Source organism: Cheilinus undulatus, linkage group 13 (genome assembly GCF_018320785.1).
Source record: "Cheilinus undulatus linkage group 13, ASM1832078v1, whole genome shotgun sequence".
Classification (NCBI taxonomy): domain Eukaryota; kingdom Metazoa; phylum Chordata; class Actinopteri; order Labriformes; family Labridae; genus Cheilinus; species Cheilinus undulatus.
This window is the reverse complement of record NC_054877.1, coordinates 33843374-33870283: the sequence shown is the minus strand read 5'-3', so window position 1 is coordinate 33870283 and position 26910 is coordinate 33843374. Positions and strand designations below refer to the sequence as shown.

Below are 26910 nucleotides of genomic sequence, written 5' to 3'. Positions count from 1 at the left end.
CTTTCTGAGCACCCTTTGAGGTGCACTTGTAGGGATAAGTATCAACGAGGCCTTAGTGTGTTTGGGGAAATACCTCTCTCACGTCTCATTTTTCTTTCTGCTGCTGCCGTCACAGTCCTTTATTCCTAATCTGGTATAGTCCTCGTTCTAGTTCATGGCGTGCTGGCGGATCGTGTGGAAGATCCAGTCCATCTTTGTAGTCCAGCCACCATGGTGAGCGTCGTTCATCTGCTTCATGAAGTAGTCCAAAGCTTCCTGCTCTGATTTGTCCAAGGCCAGGGTCTTCCTGATGTAAGCGATGTCGTCGAATGACTGCAGCTCGGGCATCCCTGAGCCAAGCATCATGGAGAAGAGGTTGATGAAGAGGTTGGCGTGCTGCCGGATCGCAAGGTAGGCTTTGTAGCACATCTCCTGGAACCTGAGCGAGGATGAGAAAAAAACATGGAAAAACGGAAGAAAAGAGGAGACAAAAACGAGTTAAAGCCTTTCATTCAATGCTTGTCCAGCTGAAAATTGGGTCAATCAATTACATTCCTCTCAACTCTTGTATGCTGTATAAGCAAATTTTTTCTTTTTCACAGCCCATGCATATTCATGTCTCACCTTTCAAACTCCCTTGTTTTGGTGCACTCTTGAGTTCCTTTACTAATAACAATCAGGAAGTCCTGTGTAAGCACGAATGGTACACGTTCTCTCTTGTACCCAAACTTTTTCTTCTTGTGATCGAGGAAGTGGCCAAAGTCTATGTGAAACAGCTGCAGAAACAGAAGAATAGTAAGAAACACTAATTAAACAAAAGCAACAGTAAGGATGATTAAAAATAGACTTTTAATAATGTGCAAATAACATAAAACAGAGCTGTTAAAATATAAACCTCACCTGTCCATCATCTTTGACCATAATGTTGCTGTTGTGTCTGTCACCAATGCCCAAGATGAATGTGGCTACACAGTAACCAGCGCAGGACCGGGTGAACAGATCTATGGCCTGATCATACCTGAGACATCCAAACAAAGAAAATATTTCAGTCTTGAAGAAGATTCAAAGATGTTTAAAGCAGTGGACCCACAGGAAAAGAGATACAGTGCTATCTAGAATTAGCAACAGCTTTAACAATAAGCTTCAGAGCAAACAGAGCCTCTAAGACCCCCCCCCCCCCTTCAAGGAGAGCTGAATTCAGGTTGGGAACCAGTGGCTCAAAGTACCAGAGGGTCATTTTATTTCCCATATTGAATTCCTGCTAAGTCTAAGTGGCAATTAGTAAGCACATTGATTGTCATTTGCAGCAGCCAACAGTGCTTCAGTTGCCAAACCCCCATCCCACAACTGCAGGTCATCTTTCAAACAAAAACACAACAATGATCCAAGCCTCTGAGTGATGGCAGCACTGCATAGCTACAGGCTGACATTACTACTCCTTTAATGACTCACAGAGAAATCTGCCTGGCAAAATATTCATAAGGACCTAAAAATCTTTGAATGTTTGATTAGAAACAAAAAAATCTTTTTGGGGGGAATAAATGAGCGATGCCCCCATTAAAGAAAGAGTCATAAATGATGCCAATGCTGATACTGACAGGTTTTTTTAATAACATTTTGGCCAATATTGTTGTAGATATCGATGTTTTTGCAGTAACTGTTGTTACTTGTTTGTTTTTTTGTGATTTTTAACTTCCTCATCTAGACCAGGACCAACATTAATTTCTTGTATTGAACAACAGAATAAATCTATTTTTTTACTTTAGAGGGGACAAATTCAACCCTAGAAATCCTCAACCAACTTTTATTCAAACCCTTGGAACAAAGAAAGATTGTGGCATGGACTCTTTAGCCTGAAAAAAATCACTCCTTACATTTTTCAAATCAACCCTTATCTCTATTATTATTAACAATACTATTCAACCCTATATCTCATATAAAAGTACAGTGGTATTGTAAAAATATGATATGATGCCCAGCCCTACCTCCAAGTCTGCTTCTTGGTAAGATGCATTTTTCCCTACAAAGATTAGCATCTCCACCTTGTTGCAGCTCAGTCTGTTTCTCTTATTATCTATGTTGTGAGAATGCTGCGTGCTACAAACTCTATTGCTTTAGTCATATTTCAACATTTTCTCTCAAAACCGCACACACTTTAGAGTGGTCTACTTTCACATTTGACATACATGGGCAACTGTCATCGGCACATGTTGAATTTTTGTCGATGGGCCGATGAGCGTCTGTAGCGCAACTATGGGCCCCTCAATACATTGGTACATCACTACTGTTTCGAGTAATAAAAGGAAATTAAGATTTTCCTTAACATTTTGTTGGGCATAACTAAAATCAAACATTTTCTCTAAATTATCATTAATAGATCGGATTGGGTGAAGATAGAAATTCTTTAATATTTTTTCTTTAAATTCTTTGGTATTTTTGGTACCATGAAAAGTAAAAATAACAGATATTTTACTTTAAAAGTAAATGGTATCAAAAACGTATTAAAGCATCAAAAATATTAACATATTAACAAAATAATAAAATTTCTCAGTATCAGCATCTGAAATGTTTTCCTTGTGTTATTTTTTAATTACATGTGGGTTTTGGATGCATGAAGGAAAACTTCTAGAGCACACAGTAAATTCAGGAATTGTTACTATAGTGGAAAACCACTGATGTTTTAACACTGCAGGTGTCTTCTTCTGAATTTACAAAGAGCAATGTATAGAAGCTTTAAGCAGACTACCCACATATAATTGTTGCTCTGTCATTGGTGGGGCATATTTGGTAGGTGTTCCCAAGTGTGGGCTATAAGAGGCCATTTACATTAAATCATAAAAAACAGAAATATAAACAGAATTTAAAAAATGGAGGCCACCTTTAAATTACTGTGAAATACCTGGTTGGAAGTTAATATTTTTCAGATCTCCCAGAGCTAACAAAACAGACAGAACTTTCAACTTTCATGTTACCTTTTTCTGATGTAGAGAACCAGTGTCAAAGTTTGTTCAATTAACTGGTGACACTCCATTAAGCCTTCGTACAATCTGCAAATTTTATCTGATTCAGACACAAATTTGAGTAGCACACATGGAAGTCGCACCAGTGTATGCCCAGCTTTAGACATTCTCAGACGAAACTCGTTCCCTAATAGAGGATTTATCAGCTACTTTAGGAACAAAAGTTACGAGGAAAGACTTTGTTGAGTCCCAAAGAACTTTTAAGGAGATGAATATTAGAAAACAAAATAAAGGTAACAGTGCTGATGCCTGATCAAAACTATATAAATAGTGGTGGCCTATCAACTTTACTGTGTGAATACATAAATGCTTCCCTACTATCATCAATGTCTAAAATGTCAATAATCTCTAAAAACAAAGTTTGTTGTGCTCAGGAAACAATTCAGGTTTCAAAATGGAGCCGCAGCATACTTAAGTTTGGGAAAAGCTGCGGAGGGTCATCCATACAGCCCATGATACCCCAATATAAAGACTAAATATGAAAAATAAACCAGCTGATGAACACAATAAACTACATATGGAACCAATCCGGGAAAACAAGAGAAATTCCTTTCCTCATTAAACCATAGGGGTCAGTGGTGGTCAGCGTAATATTAGATGAGCTTCTTTTAATAGAAGTTTGTGAATAATGTCACTGTCTCTCGATAATGAGGAGATTCTTTGAAGGACGCCACTGACCCAGGTTTTGCCTGATCATCATGCTGAGCCATCGCATAAGCTGCAGCTGATAAAGTCGTTGATTATAAAACTTGCAGGTGTGTGAGTGTGCGAACTCTTTGATGTTTGAATTTGATAGGTGGCCGCAGTGACCACACTGGTCAAATCCTGCAGGGGGAGCAAGAAGCTGGGGGGGGGCTGTCAGAGTGGACTAGACAATCTCTGAGCTTGTAGGCACGACTAAAGGTGATCAAAGAGGGCTTTCTTGGAGGGATGCATCACTCTAAGGGAAATCCCAGTGTTAAAGAATAATGTGTTTGATCTTGCTTGCCATAATGATAAATACTGTGGAAGAACAGAGCTGTGGATGAGACTGAGGCTTGCTTTTGCTATTGTTGACAAAAGGGTGTGTCTTTCAGACCCTGCTGCTCTGTTACAGTCTGTCTCTAAACATCGAATTGGTCCTTAAAACAAGCTTTAATTAAAATTGATTTAATGTTTTGAAAAATCGTCATATTCTGGCTTTTTTTACATTTTCAAGTTTATAAAAGCTTTCTAAATCACTGCACTCACATCTCTCCCTTGTTCTTATCCTTGAGCCACTGATGCAGTGTGTGGCTGTTGAACTGCAGCGCCCCCTTCAGGCCTCCTTTACACTGGATCTGCATGATGGTATGAGAGTTCCTCACCACCTCTATCAGGCCCACACAGTCTCCGATGGACAGACAGCCGTAAGGCAGCATCCTGGGAGAGGAGGGACAGGAGACATAAAGAAACGGCAGAAGTACTCGGGGACAGCAGCGACATCAGATGACTTGAGGTGGTTTCCACTAATCTGCATTCAGGTATGAGGGGCAGAACATGAAAGGACCCCGCGCCTGTTAATGTGCACCTGCATCCTCGCTGTCATGGGGAAACGAGGAGCCTACCTGAGATCAAGGCCTTGGTTCTGCCAGATGTTCTCCATTATCCTAATGATCTGCAGCGTCAGCATGTCCTGCCTCAGATCTGCAGAGGCACAGAGAGAGACGAGGAGGAGGATGACAGTCAGGTGATTATTAGCTCCTTAGCTCCACTTTGATCAACTGCACCATGCATTATGGAGCAGAGCTGTCAGAGTCGCTTTGGTCACAGATGGTGCACCAAAAAGACCGAGCTGCTGCTGCGGTAGAGTGTGAGTCGAATAAGAGGACTTGTTCTGAATCCTGCATTAAAGCCGTATACGGATGTGTCTGTGTGGCATGATATGAACTGTGATGCACCTTCAGAGAGGCTATTTTAGTGGTATGAACTTATACACAGCAAAGGACACAAAAATAGAGAGACAAGCAGCTGAACTCACCGTCTCCATTTTTGAAGATGATTTCGTTGTTTTGAAAAAGCAGCTCTGACATCATATCTGGGTTTTCCCAGTTAAGCCACAGCGGTCGCTTGGCTGACGACATCATCCTGCATTCTTCCAGGCTGAAACAGCAGCGAGGATATTTTCAAGAGAAAGCAGGAAAGGAAAATGATTTTAACTTTCAATTAATGTAACTAGTGAAAACACATTTTATTCATCTCTTCAGCTCTTTTTGGTCATATTTAACCACATAATGAAGAAAATGAGTACATCATCATTAATTGTACCTTACAGAAGTACAACAGGCTGTTAATGATTACCAGAAATCCTCAAATAAAGACTTGGGCCTTTATTTGCAAAACTCCGCACTGTACCAGGCCTTTATGAGGCGGCTTCTTATGTGGAGTCAGGCCTTTATTTCTAATGATCATTACGAAGAATAAGTGCTCATATTTTTATTCTCATGTATGAGAATCGTCCACATTCAAGTACAAATTGTGACGGTTTTTAGTTGTTTGACTTTTCTTTTGCTTTAATTTCTGGGGTGCCAGCCAGGGATAAACCTGGCAAAATTCAGTTTTGGTCCTTAAGTCGCCAGTTAATTTGAATAACCAACACAAAGGATGTAAAAGTATAAAACTCAACAACCCAATATTTTAAGTAATAGAAACCTGTACCAACCTTCTCAGTTAAATAATAAAGTCTGTATTGAATTGAAGAGAAAAAAAACACACAAAAAACAATAATAATGAAACAAAGACCCTTAAAGCAAAATTAGTCAGTTTTCTCACCAAACAACTCAAAAATACCTTTTATAGAACCCGCACAGTAGTAGTATAAAATAAAATTTCCCTTGAAGTGTAGAGTAAACTTCATGATATCAAAAACCTTTAAAAATCAAATTTAAGACTTTTAAAGACCTTTTAAAGGCCTGAACTGAGAAAAACTAATACCACATTTTGTGCAGCAATTGTTAAAAACTGAAAGAAATGACATTTCTAGGTACACCAGACCAAGGCTGTTTTTTAAATTTGATGTACAGTTTATGAAATGTTTAATGAGTTAGGAAAAAACTTTTTTTTTGTCCACAAATGTCAAAATTTAATGATTCTTGGTGCATTTAATGCCTCTATTCTATTTGAATGCTGTATAGTTTTATACATCACACACCAAAACATTTGAGCTGGTGTGCTGAGCTGATTCAAAATAGTTTAAATATTAAAAAGAAGAATTATGTTGTTTTTAATCAGGGAGGACAAGTTAAAATAAGGGTGAGCTGCACAAATTTGTAAGTGGGCAACTTGGTAACCCAAATGTTAGAGAACTGGAAAAGTGTTCACAACATTAAAAGGTCTATTCAAACACAGAAATATAAAATAAAGAGAAGGGTCTGGGGTTCCCCTCAAGGAAATTCAGAGCATTCAACATGGAATTCCCTGAATTCTGGAGAATATTTATACAATTTGTGGAGGAAATTCAGTTAGAAATATAAAACAAAATAATTAATACCTATTTCAAAGCCCAAGAACACAATTTCCTTTATCAACTTATTTTCAACACTGTAAAAATTATTTGAGTCTGTTTACTGCTGTTTAGCACAAAGAAAATGAAGACTATCTACAGCTAACCTTTCATAAAGACAAAAATGAAATAGTATAATCTAAAGATTAACATGATAATGTTCTCAGAAAGACTTTAAAAGTCTAGCAACTTTAGTAGCTCTGACTCACTCTCTTCCTGCATCAGTGGCTGGTTTTATAGTTTTTCAGATGATTTCTGTTGTTTTTGCTGTTCAGTTGTGGATAAACTGTTTAATAACTGGTCAATAAGGCAGGGAATGCATCTTCCGGTACGTTGTAGTTTTAAAATACTGCTGATGTGTTAACATAAGATCACTTCTCTAAGCATAAAAACCATGGCACTAAATGGACTACCAGTTTTGTTGGATAAACTGGCTCATTATTATTATTACACTGAGAAAGAGGGAGTGATGCAGACATGAGCAAGTATAAACACATGACTCACAGACTGACAGCTAGGTTATGTACAGGCTGCATTGCTGTAAATGACATTAATTGTAATGTGGATGAGCATTTATGCAAGAAAGAATGATCTAATATACATATAACGCTGGCTAAGAAACAAGCACTAGATACAGACTGGTGCTCTCTAAGATTTAAGACCTCTCACAGGTAAAATTAAGACTTTTTAAGGCCTTAAATTTCAAATGTCCAATTTAAGACTTTTCAAGGATCCATGGGAGCCCTGAATATTCTTTTTTTAGTTTTCAGTAGGTAATTGGAAGAGTAGCGTCACGTGTGAGGCGTTCGACCTTAAAGTCAAGAAAAGCTGCACTATTTCAAATAGACTCCTATTGAAAGCATTTAAAGCTACACTGTTTAATAAAAAAAACGCACCATAATTTAGAGGTTACTCTTTTATTATACCCCGGTTATCAAAGAGGGTCCGGCCCTTTTTTGCTTGAGTGAGCCACGACTTCAGCCATAATACGGGGCCCAGTCGCAGTTTGACTCCTGGTTTTTATTAGAGGAAATATTGTGTATATGACATATAAGGTCAAACATAAAACCTAAAGAGGTCTGAACATTTAACTGGAGAGGTTTAATAGAGGAGAGCTGATGTACCGGAGGTTCCCGAGCTGATGAGCTGGATTCAGCGGGGAGGTGAAGTTCTGCAGGGCATCCATGTAATCAGGCCGTCTCATCTGCTCTACCAGAAACTTCATTTGAACCTTTAAGAACAGAAAAAAGCAAAAGTTATTAAGAGGAGAAAATTGTTTTTTCTCAGCAAACGTTTAAGACAGTGCACACTGAGATCACACAATAACTCCTTTTTCATGTTTCATATCTGATCATCTGTCCTTTTTTCACACACAACTATGATTACAGGTCAGATACCGCTGTGTTTAGGAACTAGATTAATTGGCTAGTTTACCAGTGTATTTACTGAGTAACCACATCAGTGTTTGCTGTCAATATCTCTTGGCTATAACTGTCCTATAAACAAATGGAGAAGCTATAAAGATATTTGATGACTACAAAAATCACAGTTTAAGATGAAGGTTATGAAAAGTATTGTTTTGGATGCAATATGTTGGAAAAGATCAAATTTACCATGTGATAGTATAGAAATTCCAATTACTGAACTAAGAGGTATAGTCTTTGATTTGAAAATCAAAGGAAGTGACGTGAGTGAGACAGAACGAGTGGTGGTCCAGTGAATCAAGCCAGTGGTTCCCAACCTTTTTCTTTGAAGCCCCCCTACTTGTACCTAAGAAAAGCTGAGCCCCTCCCAGGACACATGAGAAGTGATGATATGTTTTTAGGAGTAAAATCTAAACTTGCACACTTTTACATACAGAATTTGTATAAATAATCCAGTAAGAGTGTTATCACGATATTAGTTTATGTGCATATTTAGATTTGATAACTGATCATTCAGAGTCTCACGACCCCCTTAAATCTTTGTCCCTCCCCCAGGCGGGCCGGTAACCCCAGGTTGGGAACCAATGAAAAAAATCAATGAATAAAGAGAGGCGTCTAATACAGACATACAAGGTACCTTTATCGTCTGTTGCAGACACACAGACAGCAGAAGAGAGAGACAGAGACAGCAATGTCAGAGTGACACCTTCAAGTGAGCTGTACGGCAAGATAAAAATATAAATAAGTAGAGCAGAGATTCTCTTCTGGTGCAGACACCACAACACACGTCAAGGGGATCATCAGAGAAGGTTGAGAGGAATCTTTTTTGTGCATTCTTTAAGCAACATCCTTGATAAATCTGTCAGGATCAAAACCATCTTTATTGGCCAGATATGTGTGCACAACTAGGTGATTTGATTCCAATTAACTTTGCTTTTAATGGACAGGCTTTAACAGCTTCATATCAAACATATACAAACATATACAACAGTAGTGCGGTGATGAGGAGTGCACTGATCAAAGATCCTGAGATACACACAACTGTCTGAATTATTTCGAGTGTGCTCACACACTTTGTTACTACAGAATAATAATTTTGTTTGTTGCACTGAGGACTTCATTGTCATTTTTTCTGCTGTTCAAAGAGCTATCCATGTTTTTAAATTAAAGATCTCATGAGGACTTTCATTCTGTGTCCATTTTAGTGCCCTGTGTGGAATAGTTTTTGTTTTTAACTGATAACAGTATCGCTCATTAAGAAATCTGACCATGACAATATAAATAAAAGGCCCCTTTCCTGCAGTATTTTAGAGGTTAAAAAAAGAACTGTAAAATCCAGCTTATAGGTCCCCCTCTGTTTTGGGGTTTCTACTGAAGAGAAGAAAGGTTTGAACTAGGGATGCATAACTTCTACACACAAACAAATAAGTTAGTGAAGTTTTGTCAGCTGAAGTTGTTTTTTTTTTCAATCACTTAAAATTCCTTACTTTTTAAAGTCTGAAATGTGTTACTTTGTTAATCCTCCAACTTTAAAATGTGTATTTTGAGGACTGAAATTTTAGGTGTGAACTGCATTCAAATATCTGTATTGATATCAACAGAAATCCAGGGAGGTTACCACTTACAATTAAAGATATAAGGATATACCCTAAATCAGCTAAAAAGCAATACAAATAAGTGGGTATTTAAATCGATACAGCACGATTTGTGTCATGATACTCTGTTTCAACAGTTTTTAAACTCTGTCTGTCTTTAACTTCACTTATTCAACGTCATAAACTCTCTTCCGCAGACCTGAGAGCAGCAGATAAACTCAGAACAGTCATGCCAGAAGGTGGTTAAACCTTTGCAGTTGTGGACATATTGTCCTGGTTTAAGTCAGAGATGCAGATAGTGTCTCAATAAAAACGGACGGCAGGGACTCTGATGTTCACAATAATAACCAGTGAATGTACAACAGCACATTTTGTTTTACAACTCGTCCTCTATTCGATTCATAATGGAAGAAAACAATGCTGAGGTCCTGTAGTCTGCTATCACAGAATGGAAGCTTGAAACAGCAAATCACAAGATTGCTTTTGTCATAGCGAATGTAAAACCTTGTTGGAGGGAGGCCGGACTAGCGCCGCACATCAAATGCTTTGCCCACGCGCAATTTGACCCCCCAAGCGGATCTGCTTGAACCCCGCGTCAGTCATTTGCTGGGATGAGTGAGGCGAGATACAGTTTTCTTCACAGAAAATACTAGAACTGCCCCCACACAAGCTAATCATCAACACAGAACTACTCTGTCCACTCAAGTGGTGGATAGAAAACTCTGATTTCTCCTTTAGCAAAAGCATGTTTCTCCATACCAGCCACTTCTGTCCCAAGTTTTTTAACCAGTGTAAATGTTCAGAGATCAAGAAAAAGAAATAATTTCAAGCCAGAAACAGAAACTGCACTGCTGCTTTTTAACCTGAGTTAAAGAGGTCGTTTTATATTTTCCTTGATTTTTTTTGTGGGAGAATTGGTTAAAAACAACCTTTTTGCACTTAACAGATACTTTCAAAAAAGAGATCATCTCTGTTTATTTTTTTTCAAGGTAATGAATACAAAAAAATCCCTTTTGTAAAGTTAGAAAGTAACGTTAAAATTGAAAAAGACTACTTTATGTAAGAAAAAAAAACATAAGAGGAATATTTTTTTTTCAAAGTCTCAAATGAAAAGTGAAATTTAAAAAAAGGGAGATTCTGACTGTAGATTTCTTTAAAAAAAAAATGGTATTTGAATCAAATTGTGGGTTGAGTGTATCCTTGCATCCCTAGCTACAATACAAGAGAAAGAAAAGTGAGTTCTTAACTGAAGCTAAAAATGATGGCAGAGGCATGTGCAGTAATGACGGCACATCTTAGCATTCATACTGAAATAATGGTTGCAACAGTATAAAATACACAGCCCACAATTAGATGAAGATTTAGGTACTAAAAGTATTTAATATGATGGATTTTATGCCTTTTTTTTTTTTTTTTTTTTTTGACATAAAATACGAACAAAAAAATCTTGTCCTACCTCAATTTTTAAAACGGATGTTTCTGCATTGCGCTATTTATCACTTCATCTGACACAAACCCGAAGCAGTGGTTTTTGACTTCAAAATAACTTAACAGAAAATCATAATGCTGATGGCCTTGTTTCCTTTGTGGGTCACAAAACAGCATTATTATTCATATCAGTCCAAATCATCCTTCCATCCATCTTCTACACCGCTTATCCCATTGAGGGTTGCGGGAGGCTTGAGCCTATCCCAGCTGTCATTGACAAGAGGGAGGGTACACCAATGCAGTCCAATTCATAACCAGCTTAATACTCTTTATAGGTAGGGAGCTTAAATTAACATCATACCAAAGGAAAAACTCTGGTTTTGTAGCAGCCATATCATAAAGATACATTTCTACATGAGGAAAGTCATTCATATTAATTTGATTCTTAATTACTGGCCGTTTTAAATGTCCGTCCTTTTCATAGCACATCAAGAAGACAATAGCTTTTTGTGCTGTAGAGCATCATTTTTTGTGCTTAGCCTTGTTTCTATAATTAATTTCATCACACTTTCATACAGATTATCCCTGTGCTCTGATCTGCATTCTTCTGCAATTGCTGCTCTTCCACTTCCCCCGGGGCTTTTTTTACTGAAACTACTGAAAGAGTTGACCTTTACAAACAGCAGTTTAACTGTTCATAGCAAAAAAGAAAACAAAGCAGCAGTAAATCAAGAAAATTGTAACTGATATAAATACAGCTGGGGGGAAAAAGGTAATAAATGCAACATGATCTCAGGTCACACTGGCCCTCTTTTGCTTTTTATTCACGTAGTATCAGCTTTTATTTGAAAAATGTCCATGTTATTTTATGGCTCTTACTGTAAGGACCACCCACCTTTTGTTTTTTTCCTAGACTGTCTATATTTAGCTCCAAACAATCTGGAAAAACAACCGTGCGAACTTCATCGCTCTATCTACTTGACTGATGTCGTGGGATCTCTGTGGTCAAATTGGACCAGATGTTGTCAAGATTAAACTCAACTGCTCGGCGGATCACAATTAACAGCTGTTGGCTGTCGGCTTACCTTCTGGGCTTCATCTTTTTTCTCCTGTTTGAGGAGGTCGGTCAGATTGATGAGCTTCTCCATGGCCTCCACCTGTCTGCTCAAATGCTTTAGATACATGCCACAGGCTCGGCAGTATGACTCCAACAGTAGGCCGAATCGCTGGCTCACTGTCTTGTTATGCATCTCTGATCTAAAGACATGATTGCAAGAGAGAAAAACATGATGAGGAGGAAATTGTGTCATGTTTTGACTAAAACACACAAAGACCACAGACAGCAGCTGCAGGGAAAATTCCTGAAAATAACACAATTTAGGACCAGAATAATAGGTCCTTTTTACTTCAACTCACTTTAAATGCCAGAAGAAGAAATGTCCTATCCTCTGATTGGTTAAAGCCCTTTTAAGCAGGAAGCGTGCAAGTGGGTTATCAAGGTACTGCTCATACTTTAGAACCTGAGCACAGAAAACAAATACGACACCACAAAACCATTATTATTTTCCTGTGAATGAAGTGAAACATAAACCTTCATGCTCTGATGACAACAGTTCACACTGTTTAAATGAATCCAGTTCAAAGTAATTCAATAGTGAAACACACCTGAACCAGTTGAATGAGGTACTGTGAGAGTTTGTCATCAGTTAGGTATTTCTCAAGGCACTTTACAGCAAACTCTCGGATCATGGGATCAGGGAAGTTGCAATCGAGCAACTCCATGGCTTGTTCTGGCTTGATAGCAGGCCAGTCCTTCAGAAGGCAGTACATCTGAAAAGCAAGAAAGGACAATGAATAACTACCAATCAATTTTAATTGTATATATTAAGGGTTCATACACATTTTGTCTGTCAACAGTAAAGACTCATTGCAGTAAGTCATATTAATAAATCTAATTCCACACAAAGAAGACAGACTTCAACAGCAAAATTCAAATGAAAACTTGTATATTATTACCGTCGGACGCACGATGGACGGACGAATGTGCATATAAGAGCGCAGGAAAAGCGAGGAAGTTCGCTGGTGGTGCGTCTCTTCAGTAAGTTCATTCATTAAGGTGTGTTTTTTTGTGTTCTAATTGAAGCGTCCAATGCCCTCGGTTTGATTTCTTCAGTCACTTCCTGCCAATGCTCTCCCATATTTGTATTTGATGACAAGTTTTGCGATGCGCATCATCATCAACAAGCCAAACACACACGGATCACATTTTTAACTAACTAGAAACTAGAAAAGCACTCAGAGAGCGCAGACCTCTGCCATTAGCCCTCTCTCCCAATAGTAAAGAATCCTTCAAAAAGTTCCTGGATCCAGACAGTGATCCGGATCACTCCCAAAATAGAATCAGTTCTTCCTTATGCCATTTCCTGAGAATTTCATCAAAATCCATCTATAACTTTTTGAGTTATGTTGCTAACAAACAAATTAACAAACCCTGCCGATCACATAACCTCCTTGGCAGAGGTAATAATATAAAATTGAGTAAAACGATTTGGGGAGTGGGGTGGAGGGTGGGGCTGCAGGTGTGAGGCAGGGCCAGTTTAAGCCATTTGGAGGCCCAAGGCAAAGACCAATATGAGGCCCCTCCCCCTTTAGCTAAAAGCAATAATAATGAGAGGAAAAAAATTAGAAAGCATCCCTTTAAGTTAACAGAGTCACAGAACTACAGTTAATGTCCAAATATGAAATATAAATATCCAAACAGACACCCATGATTCATCAGCTCTTTGAAAAGCTTCTCATAGCTCTAAGTCAGCACATTCTGATATTTTAAAAAGACTTTAGTCCAGGTGGAACTTGCATAAATAAAAACATATGCTTATTATCGGTGAAAAATCCTTTCTTCTGGCACTATGCAGACATTTTTATGTAGCCTATTTCATCCCATTTAACAACACAATAATCCACCAATTTACTGTTTCATTCAAATATGAACAGATCGATCATCACGTCCCTGGTTTTCGAATGTGGCTCTCACAGAAGTATGTTTGAGACAATGTGGCTCTTGGGTAGAATAAGGTTGAGTACCACTGTTCTAAACAGTTATTACAGTTAAAAACAGATTAATACTTTAACCAGGAGAGACCTGTTAAAATAAGGGTGGGCTGCAAGATTTTTTAAGTTGGCATCCTGGTAGCCCAGCTGTTAGAGCACTGGACTAAATCACAGTGAGTCAGACAAAATCAGAGAGGGGTCTGAGGTCCTCCTCCAGGAAATTTAGAACATCCAAAATTGAATTATGGAGAATACTTACGCAACAATTTGTGGAGGAAGATTATTAAAATTTTGTAAGGTTGGCTAGAAAACAAAGACTGGTTAATGAAATGTCTTACTTAAAGTGCCTGGTAAAATTTAAGACTTCTCACTGATAAAAATCAGACTTTTAAGACTTTTTATAGCATTACATTTCAAATATGCAATTTAAGACTATTCAAGACTTTTCAAGAACCTGCAGGAACTCTGAATATCTGTGCATGAGACAATAGTTTCCAGAATTTTAAATTTCAATATGCCACTTAAAAAACAATACTGATACTAGCTTTAGTAACATAGGAGCAGAAATAGGAATCCCAATAACCCGATTATGGGTCATGTCTTGGCTTCAAACACTGTCTAGACCGCATGAAAAAAATTGTTCTCTGCAATTTCTACACCAAAATTTTGCCAGTGTTTTCGTGTAATTTAGACAGTATAAAGGAGTTTTCCTGGATTTTTTATAGATTCAGTCCTTTTCTATTTCTGTGTTACGAAATAGATGCAACTTTTAAAAGTTTTGTCTTTTGTACACCAGCAATCATTACAATAACATAAACTGTTTACTAATAAAGCATTAAAACGAGTCAATTCATTATATGTACTTAAATTAGTTGATGTGAATCAGCATAATACACAAGTAGGGAACATGTTCCTGTGTGTAGTGTCCGTCAAAATAAGGGCGTATGAGCAGAACAAACATGAGCTCACCTGTGCGATTTCATCTCTTGAGTTCCACTTCACAGCCAGGAGGATCTTGGGAAGGATCTCTGGCATGTTGACACAGTCTTGTCTAAAATTGTTGAGAAGAGAACAAAAAAGTTAAAGCCTTTACTTATGTAGGCATTTAATGAAACCTCATAATACAGCTGAGTCAAAATTAATAGGACAATTTTTACACAGAAGAATATATTGCAGTATTTCTTTTTTAACAAGCAGTGACCTCTATTTGCTTTGTGCTTGTCTGGTTTCAAGTATAGGACCAGCAGAAGCAAGGGAAAATTTAGCAGCAAACTGTTTCAAAGCTTATATTTAGATCTGAGATGAGCAGACGAGACAAAAACTTGACAAAACTACCAATATGATGTATTATGTAAAATGAATCACACTGCAAAGCTCCAGACACCAAACATGTTAAGACCATATGCTGGAGAGTGGATTTGAAATCCTGATCGCCTAAACGAGTGAAAGAGCCCCAGAGATTACTACAGGCATCCGTGTTTTAAGGATTTGAGCTCATGATTAAAACATAAGAGCCCGTTGTAATGACCCATTTTGTTCAAATGAAAATTCAGAAAGTTGAGAACGAAGAAGAGTTGTTGAAAAGATTCTGTGCTCCAAAGGCAGCAGGCTGCAGCTCTGTTTATTTCAAGATATTTTCCTTTTTTGGGCTATAAATATTTTCATCAGATATGAATTTGACTTAGTCTGTTGTTCACAATAGTATTTAAAGTGTTCTCGTGAAAAGATATTTTTAATGTTACTTTTTATAATAAAAACATTTGCATTGTTTTACCAGTAACTATATGTTCAATATTTCAAAAGGATTACTTTAAAAGAAAACAGACAAATACTGTGCAATCTTCTTGTCAGAGAATTGAAATAAAGGAATCCCAATTATTCATATACTTCATTCATCAGAACATGGAGCTTGTGCTTGACTGATTTTGTACTTCTGAGTTCTGACAACTGGCAGTGTTGCTGTCTGTTTTCTGTAAACAAACATTTTGACAAGCAGAATTTGTTGACACACTTTTTTCAATGACTAAATTTAGATGACAACATAAATGATAAACTTGTTTATAAGTAAAATAATTATCTAAATTCATAATGCCCAGTTGAATAACATCTCAAAGCATATCATCCTCCAATAATCTTCAAGCATCAAATCCAGTGTTAACCATCAGTTATACAGACCATGGTGCACTGTCATACGTCAACATCCCAGGGAGTGAACCCATAGTGCATGTGAGCTGTGTTGAACAGAAAGAGAATAGCTCCAGAGCATAGGGCATGGATGAACGGTCTGCTCTGTGTGGTTGAGCTACAGGCACTCAAAGCCTATCTGAGACAAAGCTTTGAAACATTTCAGGTAAAACACAGAACTTTCTCTGTACTTGTTCCTTTCTACCTCACGTCCAAGTGTCAGCATGGATTTTTGCCCTCCTGCCATGTTGCACTGTAGGTTACGCTAATTTGATAAATTATCTGGTAATGTTCTCATCTTAAGTGACAAAACATCAGCATTGACAGGGTTGAGCTTCAGTCAGACGTATCATCACTTTACATGGAGAAAATTTCTGTAAATTTGAAAAGTTAAAAACTCCTCGCACCCACAAATATCATTTACTGACTGAGCCAGGGAAAGAGGCCGTCAGGTTGTTAGTGCTTGGGTCACATTTATCACTCCATTATTTCTTCCTACATTTCTATTGGTTTGTTAGTTGGTGTGATTCAGCAGTCACACTGTGAGATGGTCATCCTAAATTTCTGACAGTGTCAGAATTTTTTTCCCAAACTATCTCTGTCAACCTGTCTCACAGTGTGACGCAGCACTACCGTTTTAGAACCACAACCACGGATATCGCCAGGAGTTGTCATCTTTTGTCTGGGACAGCCTAAAATCGCACCTATATACCAGGCTTATGACAGAAATTAAATTCGCACATCATTTAAATAGATTTTGTTTAACTTAACTAACAAACATAAAACAACAACCCTAGCATAAACTATGGAATAAAAGTAAATAAGAACAGAGGAAATAAAGGGTGTGACATAATTTTCTGGGGGTGATTAGATTAAGTTAAATTATGAGATGGTCATGTGACCTGCTACAAGTGTTTTTTTTAAATAAACTTTGAAAGACAGTCAGTGTTTTACAATGAACATAAAAATAAAAACCCATTAAAGACAAGTTAACAGAGAGATTAAGAAAGGAAAATCTGTATCATCCAAAATCTTAAAAAGAACAAATTTTACACAGATAAAGCCTCTTAAATTTGATGCATTCAGCTTAAAAACATAAAACATTTTCTCCCAAATGACCAGCTGGGTATTTGTCTTGTTAGATATAAACAGGAAGTTGTGACGTATGCTTTTTTTTTCTTAAGCTTATTTTGTTACTTTGCATATCTTGACCATCACTGGTTGATTTTACTGACTTTCATACATGAAAGATAAGGTATATCAAAGCGGTCTTGTTGCCCTTACATTTTCAGTATGTGTCCCCCGGTGAAAAAGGTTTAGAGGCCTCAAAGTGCTCATGTAATGACCGAACTGCAAATACATTACCTGTGCCTCCAAAGAAAGTCTTTCTCCTGCTCAGTGATTTCAGAAAGCGGGTCTCTGTTGGACACCTGGCGTAGCTGCTCATTGTCAGCGTCAGTCAGGGGGTTGTCCCTTGCCAGTCTGTTACTCTAAGACACCACAAAAAAACAACTCAAAGGTTAACATAATGACCTGAACTAAAAATAAAAAACAAAGACATCGCATTTAAATAAAATGCTTGCTATCTTACCAAACCAGTGTGGCAGTAATTGAAGCCAAGTTCTCTGGAGATGTTCCAGTTTGCATGATCTTCGATGATGGTCATATCAGGGTACTTGACAGGGCAACTGAAGTGGTCAAACTCTAGCTCCAGACAAGGGGTTTCCTGCATGTTTAGAAAGTTCAGGGAGGGGAGGGTAATGTTTATCTAAGTTGTTTACTGTTATAAAAGAGAGACAGCTGTATCAATGAGTCATTATTAAGTGGTATAAAGCACTCTTTATTTAATACATGCAGCTTAAGTGTGACTGAGTTGTCAGATGCTGGATTAGAATTGGGTAATAAGGCTTGGAGGTCAAAGGAATACACAATAACTACACATTTGAAAAGCTCAAAATATTAATAAAAATATGACAATATGTGCTTTCCATTTCTGTCTTTTCATTGTTTTACAGTAGTCTGTAGAGGTTCATCTATATCATTGTTTGTGATTAGAGTTACTGCTTATTATGCTTTGCATTTTTATGGCAGGACAAAAAAAATCTTCAAAAGTTTCTCCACCAAAACCATGATATTCCACATAAACATCCGAAATAGAATTTATGGAGCCTCTGAACACTTTATGAGTGAGTCAGCATTATGCCTGCAATGTTGACATTAGTTGTTTACCTTGTTTGGGTTAGATCCTGTGACGCCGATAGGGTTGAGCAGGTCTTCCAGGCCGTGTGGGACCGGCCATAGGTTGAGAGCCATCTTCCCTGCTACCAGTGTGTGGGTGTAGTCAAACAGGTTGATGTTGCCCCAGGCGAGGGGACAGTGCTCCTACAGGAAAATACCAGCAAGATGATGCATATGAAAATGATTAGAGACAACAGCCTGGAGCTACGAAACAGACAGGTACAGAGCAAAACAAAGGGAAGGTTGTTTGTATCTCATGCCTGTGGTAACCGACCAAATACAGCCTGACTATTTTTTTTTTACAAAGAAAACATCTGAAGACACTATAGAAGTATTTAAAGGTTTGATCCCAAACATTTTTATGAAATCAAAGCCTTTCAACGATCTCCCATTTTTTTATCTCAACTCTATACAGCCTTTTTTTTTTATTGTTGGGAGTAGGAGTCACCATTTACATTTACACAAAAATGATGCACATTTGTAAACCAGGGTTACTGATTATTCTCACAGATATCAGCCTCTCTTTTTCATGTTTACTTTACCAAGCTTGTTTCAGAGCTATATCTGAAAAAAAACATCATTTCTTACTGTGGAAGTTTCTGAATCACAGTTTTCAGCTTGTTGTTGCTTTTGTTGAGCAGACATGGGAAAGCAACTGAGGTTAATACTGACTGCAGTGGTTCATTTGAATTATGTCTCCAAAAAACAGGCATGGATCTTTTATTTTTGCCCCTTTAGGCAGGGTTCAAATTTATCTTTTACATAGTACTAATAAAGAGGAAGGAGTCATTTTCACAGATAGAGAGTGCCATCCCCAACTCTGCAGCTAGATAACCACATTGCTGTTGTGTGAAAAAGTACTTGCAAAATGAGCACCAAGACATCAGACCGTAATTGCTTGAGGCAATATGGAAAACAGCCAAAACCGATTGACTTCTTTTTTAGAACAATGACACTTTGTTTTCCTGCGCTGTGAACAGCGGTGCATTTTTGCCAAACTACTGAGTCAAGTATTTACAACAGAGGGATGTTCCCTGAAGAATAATTTCAAAGTTCATTAAATCTTAATTTAAATTCAGACTAGTCGACCAGTCTTCAGCTAAGGAAACCTTCAGAAAAGAGTCCAACCTATGAAATTCAAAATGAGAAATTTCCCTTTCCAAAAACAATGAATTTTCTCAGTTTCAGCATTTAAAATGTTTTTTTGTACTTTTTAAATTAGATATGGCAATTCAACGTTTCAAAACATCATAATCTGTTCTTATTGCATTTTCAAAATGTCCTAAATGTTATGCAACTCTGCAAGATCAGCATACTGCCAAACTGCTTTGTACTTTATGTGACGGCCCCTCTGATCTATACGCATTACTGGTGCTTGGTCTGTCTCCAGGCCCATGTATCTAGGTGGGCAGAGAAATCGGCAGGATGAATGCACCTGGACCCAGTGTGCTCATGCTTAAATCAAGGGTAGCAGCCAGTTTTTAGTAGACCTCAGGAGACACCTCTTCTACCCACACACCTTACTCTGTGAGTCTGATAATCTGACTCTGTCCATGTTCTGAACCTCAACCTTTAAGCCTCCAGCACTAACTCATAGCCTTAAACACAGCACTTTTAACCAAAGAAAAGCCTCATATTTCAGTCTCAGGAAAGAAATGTAGTTTCGTGAGCCGTACCTGTTAACACACAAAGCAACAAAAGATTACGCTGTGAATCTGTCCATCTCCTGCTGTCATCTACTCTCTCAAACAATAAAAAGAAGCCGCCAGGATCACTCACAGTGAGCAAATGAGAGCAAATTACTAACTGCATAAGATGCAAATGCAACACTGAAAATCAAGTTTGCCGAGGAACGGATGGGTGCCCTTCGTCTACTGTCCTGGTTTACTTCCAGGCTCTACAGCCTGGAAGTAAACCAGGATAATAGAGCTACTGCCCAAGCAGGTTGTGTGTGGCTTAAAAATGAAGTGCTTCTAACTTAAAAGGAACCCTGCATGATCAGACAAGTTAATCTTGCTGGATAGATATTTGTATGTCTCAAATGTATATTAAACTATAAAACTCACTAAATATCCCACATATTTGCATTTTGAGCTCATTTCAGCTCATAAACTCACCAGGAGACCGCCATTTTTTGATCCGCGTCATGTTAGTGTGACGTCACGGTTCCACAGCGCTCCTCTCCATTGCTAAGCAGTAACCGTTTTTCAGACGGTTTTGTTACTTGCAGCTGTTGCTTCCATGAGTTTGCTGCATGTTGGTTTTGTCTCCCTGTTGTCAAAGCTCTGTTATTCTTCTAAGTTTTGCCTCAATAAAGCTCCCTACAATTGACTGAATTCAGTATATAGTGGAAGTGTGCCGGGAGCTTTTCAAAATAAAAGTATTACTTCTTCTCCAAAGAAATGCTAAAGTGGACTTTTACTCTGAAAGGTGCAATCCGGAAGTCCTTTCGGTCTGTGTTTATCTGTGTTTATCGGAAGCTTCATAAAGAGTAGAAGTTCGGGGAACAACTTTAGTTAACATTTTAGCTCTTGGCCTTCATCTGGTTCATCAAGAAACAGATTTCAAACATTTTCTACCCATGTGGACGTACACATTTTCTACAACAAGGTAAATATGGCTCTGTATTTATCATTTTCCTGTCTAGATGGACAGATAACCACTCGTGGTGCAAATATAAAATAGAATAGACCTCAAATTTTCAGATCCTCCATGCGTGAGACGTGCTGCGTTTCTGAGATGCAGCCCTAACACTGGCTGCCAGTCTGAAACAGATTACTGCATAGGAGCAGTGAGGATCACACCACGGAAATGTGACGTCACGGCGCCAGCACGGACCAAAACATGGCGGTCTCCTGGTTAATTTATAAACTCAAATGCTCAAAATGCAGATATCTTGTGAGTTTTTTAGTTCAATAAGTATATGAGACATACAAATATCTATCCAACAAGATGAACTTGTCTGATCATGCAGGGTTCCTTTTAATAAAGTCATTATAAATAAAGTTATTTAAATGGTGTAAATCACAAGTTTGATCATATAACTTAGGAAAACAACATCATATTATCCATTATCACAAACTGCCACAGTACAATTTCAATTCAATATAGGATCTGAGATTAACCAATTTTATGCACTAATTTCAAACTGTTTTGGCAATTTAACTGCTGAAAGGAATCTATGTTTTAATAAAAAGCATTTTTACAAAAAGACCTGTGTTTCACTGCAGAGTACTATTTCTTCAGTAAAATAGGTATGGACAATCGTGTCATAACATTTTGCTTATAAAACATCAAACATATTAGTAGCGAACATTTTGCTTTCCTTTAATGTACTCTGATCACTCTAAAGCAATTTGTACCTTTCCTGCAATGTTTCATAATCATTATCAAGTAATTTTTTCCCCTATTTGAAACTTCCTCTTGAACAAGTTTAAATACATGTGGACCTAAAAAGTTTAATTTTGATTTACAGCCATCATAAGTTTAGACAACAATCAGTGTATCAAATGAGGCATGAAATGGCTTTTCCCTCTCTGTTCAGCTGCAGAGCCTGAATCGGGCACCACTCACTACTAAAGTCATGGATAGAAAACAAGGGGAGAGTGGTTTTTAAGCCTAAATTATCTCATATGACAAATATGAATGGATAAAAAGATGCAAATGCAAGTTTAACCACATGGCCTACATCAATATATTTGAGTTTTTTCTTTAAACATCTATTAATCTGGTGCTGACAAGCGAGAGTGATGGCGTAATGATGGTAGTTGTTATCTCCAGAAGCCCAGTATTTGGCCAAATCAACCAAGAATGAAATCTTTACAGTCACAAATTTCAAGTAGCTTTTTATAATCTCACTGCTAACCTCTTTAGCTCCCTTCCTTCCCTTCACAGAGCAGATGGAAAGACAGAGGCGGGCGGCACGTGGGATGTCTGGAATGTACATGTCGTAGTTCAGCCACTCGTTCCACCTGGAGCAGGCAACGAAAAACATCAGTAACAGAATTAATCACGATAATGTCATGAAAATGAAGCAAGTATCAGAATATGAAACAGTATTTGTCATCGAGTGCTACCTGGGGTTTGAGCAGGGCACTCGCTGCGTGTTGACATTGTCGCACAACTGTTCTCCACCATGGTAGATCCCAGTCCTGACATAGATCTAGAGCAGCAATAAAAAATGTAACCAATCAAGAGAGGAATACTTACAGTATATCTCTCACAGCCAGATTTCTTTCAGTCTTCATAACAGTGATTATAGAAGTATTTCAGCTATCATGTTTCTATTCAATTGACTTTCATCCTATCAAAATGTTTCTTTCAGTACCCATTTTAACAAGATTAGTCTTTTCTTAACAAAGAAAATTCCTAATGGCAGAAAAGCTGTTTTTTTTTTAAATTGTCCTTTCTGTGGTATAGCGTAAATATGGCATTGCAAGATGGCAGAGTCTGTGGAGGGGAACGCTGCCTCTGCATGAATTAAAGGGTTATTCTAAGTTAATAAAAATGAAACTATGTTTAAACAGGTGTTAAAGCAAGTGATTAAACACTAATTTCAACATACTTGTAAATATTTAAATTCATTTTTACCGAATTTGTTCTGCTGAATGCAATAAAATGTTATGCACTGTACCTTTAAAGAGTGTTTTAAGGATCTATGTTTGAGGTTTAAACTCCCTTTAAATATCAGTATCTTTATCGGTATCAGTTAAAATAAATTTGTTTCTTTCTGCAAAAATCAATTTTCATGCCTCCCTAACTTCAGTGCAGCCAACCAAAGCACAGACTATGAAAATGAAACAACATGAAGTCGTCACAGCACTGCACAGCTCTACTGTTTGTGTACCTTGTCAATGTCTCTGATGTTGACATTGACGTAGGTGGCGCACAGTATCTTGATCCTCAGTGTCCCGTTGATCGTCCACAAAGACTTTGTGGCTGTTTCCCCGTTCATGTAGGGCGTTGCTGTGGATATTCGCCTCGCATAAGACGGCATGGTGAAGTTGTCCATGGGCAGCTGGGAATACAGACTGTCTTTGGACATTAGCATCAAGTTGGGCATCCGTCCCAGCATGATACAGCTGCGCACATACTGTTGAGGACAAAGTGACATTTAGAGTTATTCATACTGCTTGACATTTTGAAGCATAAAATTCCTAGATTCAATAACATTTAAGATTTTTGATTTTTAAATAACACAACAATAACTCAAATTTAAGTACTTGAGTGATGCGTTCAGATGATTGAATCTGCATTCTTTTACAAGCAGCATATTTTGTATCAAATCTAATTTCATGATATAAATGCCCAGCACATCTGTGTTGGATGATAATTTGATGTGAAGTGAATCTCTTCCCCTCTAAGCACAATAGTATCCGATGCAGCAGGCCTGAGATTAAATTAGATTACCTTGTACTGACTCAGAGGGTATTTCTCCAGTAAGTACTCATCACAGCCGCAGACTTTGAGGATGTACTTTCCCTGATACTCCTGCACACACATCTTTAGCTGCTCCTGGGAGAGCAGCATGCTGCGAGTCTTTTTGCGGATGGCCTCAGCTATCACCTGTTCTGGCACATAGTCGTGGTTGATCTTCAGTGTGTACTTCTGCTTGTCATTGCTGGGTGACACAATAACCCATATAACCACAATAATTTGACCTGGGGGAAGGTAAACAAAATGATGACAAATTATGCAGTTGTTGTTTTGTTTTGTTTTTTTACATTGAGCATCTGCTTGATCTGCTCAGATCTCTTACCTTTGTCCAACTTGTTATAGATGTGCCGGGGAAGTTCTGCAGAGGATTCTACATTGGGAGGATAGACGTACAAAGCTCTGCTGTGGGGTCCATTAGAGTCTCTAAGGTCCACAGCCTCTTTACAAACATTTAAAATGTTCCTTCTAAAGTCCTGCACTTCTGAGTCTTTCACCAAGTCAAACTCACAAATGGGCATTCCAATAGCAAAACCTGAAAGTATAAGCAAGAGCTTGATTAAAGTGTGCTGTGTGATGTTGTCTTTTGTATTTTTCATGACATGTGAAATGTGAAGCTTGGTATACTACAGTGCTCCATATAAAGCAGTATAAATTACAGCATGTCAACACTTTTCTTTCTGAGAAGAATTAAACTGCAAAGGCATACACTTGCTACGGTAAGCATTGTAATATATGTTAGATTTACAAGTGTGTAATAATTCAAGAAAATTACCAATCTCTCTGTTGAGGATCTTCTCTTCTCTATTGCCTACTGGCTCAATAACTTTAAGAAAAGCCTGGAAAAGCCTTAGGTCACACAACCTTCTGGTCTCATCATAAAACTCTTCCCGCTCCGCCTCTTGGGTGACACTGACAAAGATGTAGGAGCTCTCCTCCTGCAGCAGATGGTACAGAGGGTACTTCCTGGCCTCTTTAAAGAGATCATGCTTGACTGTGATCAGTGTGGCCTCCCGAAGGCACTCCAACGTGAGAATCATGCCATTTGGCAGAAGGCAGTCCACTAGGATGCTGGGGGGCATCAAGTGCATCCCCCATAGTTCTCCTGAGGAGGGCCTGGGAGGCATGGTCGTGCCAGCAAATCCGCTCTTTTCAGAGCCTGGTAATTATCAGATGAGCTACGTCAACCAACTGTGAGGAAGAAGGAAACAGGATTATATAAGAACCACTGACCTGTGCACATTAATGCAAAACGTTTGTGGTGAATATTTTAAGGATGCTGGGGTTGCATGATGATGGCATGTAAAAATGCTACATGCACTGACCTGGAGGAAAGGTTCTCAAAACTGACAATACTTTCCAATGACATGGTTTTTCTCTGTTATTTAAATAAATGACAAAGTTGAAAATCTGACAGATTCAAGACCGGGATGCTTACTTCTCTGGTGGTAAGTGTGGAACCAGTCCTATTAAAAAAACCTCATAACTGTTATTTGATCTCTTCTGTGTTACTGGAGAAACATGCAAAATCCAAGATGGCAGAGTCCATGTAGGGGCAACCCTATGTATGAATAAAAGGATTATTCTAAGATATTAGAAATTAATAGGGACGCACAATTTTATCACAATATCAGTATCTGCAGATAGTGGCTTAAAAGTAAAAAACCTGTACCAGCAGCTATGAAACTTTCTGATAATATTTTGGCTATAAAAATCTGCCTGTGTTCTCCTCAAACTTCAAACTGTGTACTTTAAGGACCAAAAATTTAGGTCTGAACTACTCTAAATATCAATGTTGTTTTCAGGTAAAATGATTTAGCAAATATCAGCATATCAATATTGGCAAAAATCCAGTATGTACATCCCTTAAAAAAGACAATTTATACATTAATTTGATAAAAGACTTAAATATATTGGCCTTAATATAAATATCATGTTTCAATTTTACCAAGTTTGCTCCAGTAAATTCTACTAAGGTAAATATTACAAACTGCACCTTTAAGGGAATAGTTATCCGACTAAATTTTGCCCAAGTTTACCAAATACCCCCTGGGATTTATAAGGTATCAATAAATTATTTCTGCTAATGGGAACAGACTTTAGTGTTTATACCTGTAAGGCTTTCAAATCACACTTCGACTTATCACTTATCAATGTACTTTTCATCTATTACAATGTTGTGAAGTCAAAAATAGATTGTCATTACATCCAAAACAGCACAATCTATAATAAAGGACTAAATTTTAGTGACATGGTGTCAAAATAACTTCAATTAACTCGACAAAAACAGCAATAAACTTAAAAATGCTTTCTTATTTCGAGTGATATTACTTTGATAACCATGTAAACAAACTAGTAAGCCTATTAAACTAAACACATTAGTCAATGAAGGAGTAAGCTGCTAGTATTTAGCCTGGGTTACACAGGTATATCGACTACAGCGTGTTTTTCATGGGTTCGAGGAAGGTTTGTTTCTTAGCCAGCTAGCTAGCTTATCATGTTAGCCAAGTTCAGTTGACAGATCAATGTCATTTAGTATATGAAAACATCGACTGATACTTAATCAAATATGAATATTGCAATGAAAATGTGCCACCTTACGGTGTGTGCTGTGAGAAACTTGGTCATAGTTTCGGTAAATAGCATAAACGGAGACACAAAAACACACAAAACAATAATAATGCTACCTGTGTCAGATAGCTTACGCCAACCGGTTAGCCGTGAAGCTAATCAGCCAGCACCACCATTAGCATCGGCTAGCTGAGGAAATCCCATCCGTGCCCGCTCGGGAAGTCTCAAGCAGCGGTGCTAGCTCGGACGTTAGTCCATCCAGACAATGATCCTGGAGGGTCGCACAGACCCGCTTCACTGACGAAAAGACGCCCCTATCTCCCGGTTATGTTGTCAATATGATGTAGCGGGATAAGTATAAAATACTTAATGTTCTTCATCGTGCTGTCCCGAAAATAAACTGCACACTTTGGTAGCACGCTAGCTCTACACAGCTAGCCTGCTCGAAGGCTGCTAGCAGGCTCATC

General features: G+C 38.0%; 1 protein-coding gene across 2 annotated transcripts; it reads right to left on the bottom strand.

Annotated features, from left to right (window-relative positions):
- LOC121519829 (phosphatidylinositol 4,5-bisphosphate 3-kinase catalytic subunit alpha isoform) lies at positions 1-26910 on the bottom strand. 2 transcript variants are annotated; one of them, XM_041802838.1, is made up of 22 exons: positions 26560-26910; positions 24648-25063; positions 24198-24407; positions 23849-24099; positions 23286-23531; positions 22516-22601; positions 22305-22410; positions 18431-18583; positions 17793-17927; positions 17567-17691; positions 14987-15068; positions 12632-12796; positions 12383-12486; positions 12052-12223; positions 8581-8589; positions 7644-7750; positions 4999-5120; positions 4586-4664; positions 4230-4400; positions 880-997; positions 604-755; positions 1-418 (listed from the first exon to the last, which is right to left on the bottom strand). In XM_041802838.1, exons 2-22 carry the CDS (start codon positions 24997-24999, stop codon positions 148-150), a joined length of 3216 nt encoding a protein of 1071 aa, XP_041658772.1. In that variant the 5' UTR covers positions 25000-25063; positions 26560-26910; the 3' UTR covers positions 1-147. The 2 variants fall into 2 exon arrangements, with proteins under 2 accessions (XP_041658772.1, XP_041658773.1); XM_041802839.1 differs by lacking the exon at positions 8581-8589 and having other exon boundaries at positions 26560-26909.